This window comes from Alosa pseudoharengus, unplaced genomic scaffold (genome assembly GCF_046254945.1).
Source record: "Alosa pseudoharengus isolate Yale_2024_CS ecotype anadromous, Long Island Sound unplaced genomic scaffold, YU_APseudo_1.1 YU_APseudo_1.1_scf_14, whole genome shotgun sequence".
In the NCBI taxonomy this organism is placed as follows: Eukaryota; Metazoa; Chordata; class Actinopteri; order Clupeiformes; family Clupeidae; genus Alosa; species Alosa pseudoharengus.
Window position 1 is genome coordinate 6,351,303 of NW_027468609.1, and position 2,500 is coordinate 6,353,802.

General features: G+C 49.5%; 1 protein-coding gene across 1 annotated transcript in view; it reads left to right on the forward strand.

Annotated features, from left to right (window-relative positions):
- The window catches only part of scai (suppressor of cancer cell invasion), a gene marked incomplete in the record, with an annotated part of 42,048 nt that overhangs the window by 33,766 nt on the left and 5,782 nt on the right, over positions 1 to 2,500 (forward strand). The window contains 2 exon segments of the mRNA XM_076283607.1: positions 1,414 to 1,492; positions 2,328 to 2,427. Of these exon segments, the coding sequence (XP_076139722.1) occupies positions 1,414 to 1,492; positions 2,328 to 2,427 (179 nt within the window).

Here is a 2,500-nt window from a genome sequence, read left to right on the forward strand (position 1 = left end):
TCCCTCCTCACTCTCTTTCTCTTTCCCCCCTCTCCCTCTCTCCCTCACTCTCTCTTTCTCTTTCCCCCCTCTCCCTCACTCTCTCTTTCTCTCCCCCTATCCCTCTCTCCCTCCCTCTCTCTCTTCTCTCTCTCACTCTCTCCCTCACTCTCTTTCTCTCTCCCTCACTCTCTTTCTCTCTCCCCCTATCCCTCTCTCCCTCCCTCTCTCTTTCTCTCTCCCTCTCTCCCTCACTCTCTTTCTCTCTCCCCCTATCCCTCTCTCCCTCACTCTCTTTCTCTCTCCCCCTATCCCTCTCTCCCTCCCTCTCTCTTTCTCTCTCCCTCTCTTCTCCTCCTCTCTCTCCCCCTATCCCTCTCTCCCTCCCTCTCTCTTTCTCTCTCCCCCTATCCCTCCTCTCCCTCACTCTCTTCTCTCTCTCCCCCTATCCCTCTCTCCCTCACTCTCTTCTCTCTCCCCCTATCCCTCTCTCCCCCTCTCCCTCTATCCCTCTCTCCCTCCCTCTCTCTTTCTCTCTCCCCCTATCCCTCTCTCCCCCTATCCCTCTCTCCCTCCCTCTCTCTTTCTCTCTCTCCCCCTATCCCTCTCTCTCCCCTCTCCCTCTATCCCTCTCTCCCTCCCTCTCTCTTTCTCTCTCCCCCTATCCCTCTCTCCCCCTATCCCTCTCTCCCTCTCTCTTTCTCCCTCCCTCTATCCCTCTCTCCCTCCCTCTCTCTTTCTCTCTCCCCCTATCCCTCTCTCCCTCTATCCCTCTCTCCCTCTCTCTCTTTCTCTCTCTTTCCCCGTCCCTATCTCTCTTCTTCTCCATCTCTCGTTCTCTTAGTATTTTGTCTTGACTGCTGGAGCGCAGCGCGCCTTATGAGTGCTAAGGAGTCTGGCACTATAAACACACACACACACACACACACACACACACACACACACACACACACACACACACGCTCGCGCCTGTGATTCAGTAGTATCACACACTAGTATCAAATGCCTCTCTTCCTCTTCCTCTCCCTCCACCCATTTCTGTCACATTCCCTGGCTGTTACTATAGCTACATCATCTCTGTTGGCCGCTGGCTGAGCCTCTTTGCCGTCATCTCTGCTGTTTGTTGATGTTTGTTTGTGTGGATATCAATAGTGAAAACATACATTGAGTGATTATGTCCACACACACACACACACACACACACACACACACACACTTAAAGCACATAGAACGATGTTTCATACAGGCTCATTTCAACCTCGTTTGAAATCCTCTGGACTGAAGAGCACTTCCAGTGTGATGTGTTTTGTGTGTGTGGTTCAGAATGGATCTGCAGATGAACAGCATATGTCTCACACATCTGGCATTGCTTATTGTTTGTTGAAGCAAAGTCTGTGATTGGCTGACCTGAGTTCCATGACTCCGTGTTTGCAGGAGCTGCCAGCCAATAGTGTGCTTCTGGTCTATCTCTCCGCCTCTGGAGTCTTCCCCACTGCACGCAATGATTATGAAGGTAAGCTGCCCACAGCGCTGTTGGGTACTGCACAGTCTGGTACCATCCCATGCTGTAGAAAGTCTGGTACCATCCCATGCTGTAGAAAGTCTGGTACCATCCCATGCTGTAGAAAGTCTGGTACCATCCCATGCTGTAGAAAGTCTGGTACCATCCCATGCTGTAGAAATCAGTGAACGTGTTGGGTCTGGTACTATCCCATGCTGTAGAACGTTTCATTTTCGAGCACACAATGAGAGAGGGAGTTTAAAAGTAAGTCTTTGTATATTAAGGCTTCTTGGTTAAACAACTGTATGTTGTTTGAAGATCATTTAAATGTCACACCAACACACACACACACACACCCCTTTATTCTCTTAGATCAGACCACTTGACCACTTGGCACAACTCCTAAAGTGTGCCATTGCAGTCTCCCCTCCCCGATGCAGTGAACCCCCCCCACCCCCCAACACCACCCCTGCATCCCCACTTAAGATCAATAGCTTACCTTTGCTTACATTAGATAAACAGCAGTCCCATCCAGGGCCTTATCGATTCATGCCAGTGCATAAAAGCTCATTGATTTTTCTTTTTCTGCCTTGATGTTCAGAGCTCACTGTTTAAGAGAAGAGGGAGAACTACATATCCCAGTATTCCAGTATTCTCGTGTGTTTGGGCTATTTAAGTAAAGTAAACTTCAGAACATTAGAACTAAGCATTAACATGCTTTAAGGGCAGATCATGTCTTTTGGTCAGGAACTGGATGAGTTGTTCAGCTTTGTCGAGAGACCCTTTTATGGTCCTTATGCTTCCTAGTTGTGATTTCATGTACAGTATAAAACTACATATCCCACAGGCCCTTATGATGTCGGTGGCGTGCTGACCAACACCAACCGTGATGTGGTGAATGGAGAGACCATCCAGAAGAGGAACCAGGCACAGAAAGAGATGCACTGGTAAGTGTCCTCCTCTGCCTCCCACACCACATCCAGCCTGTGCCTGGGTCTTTCCTCATGTACGGAATACCTG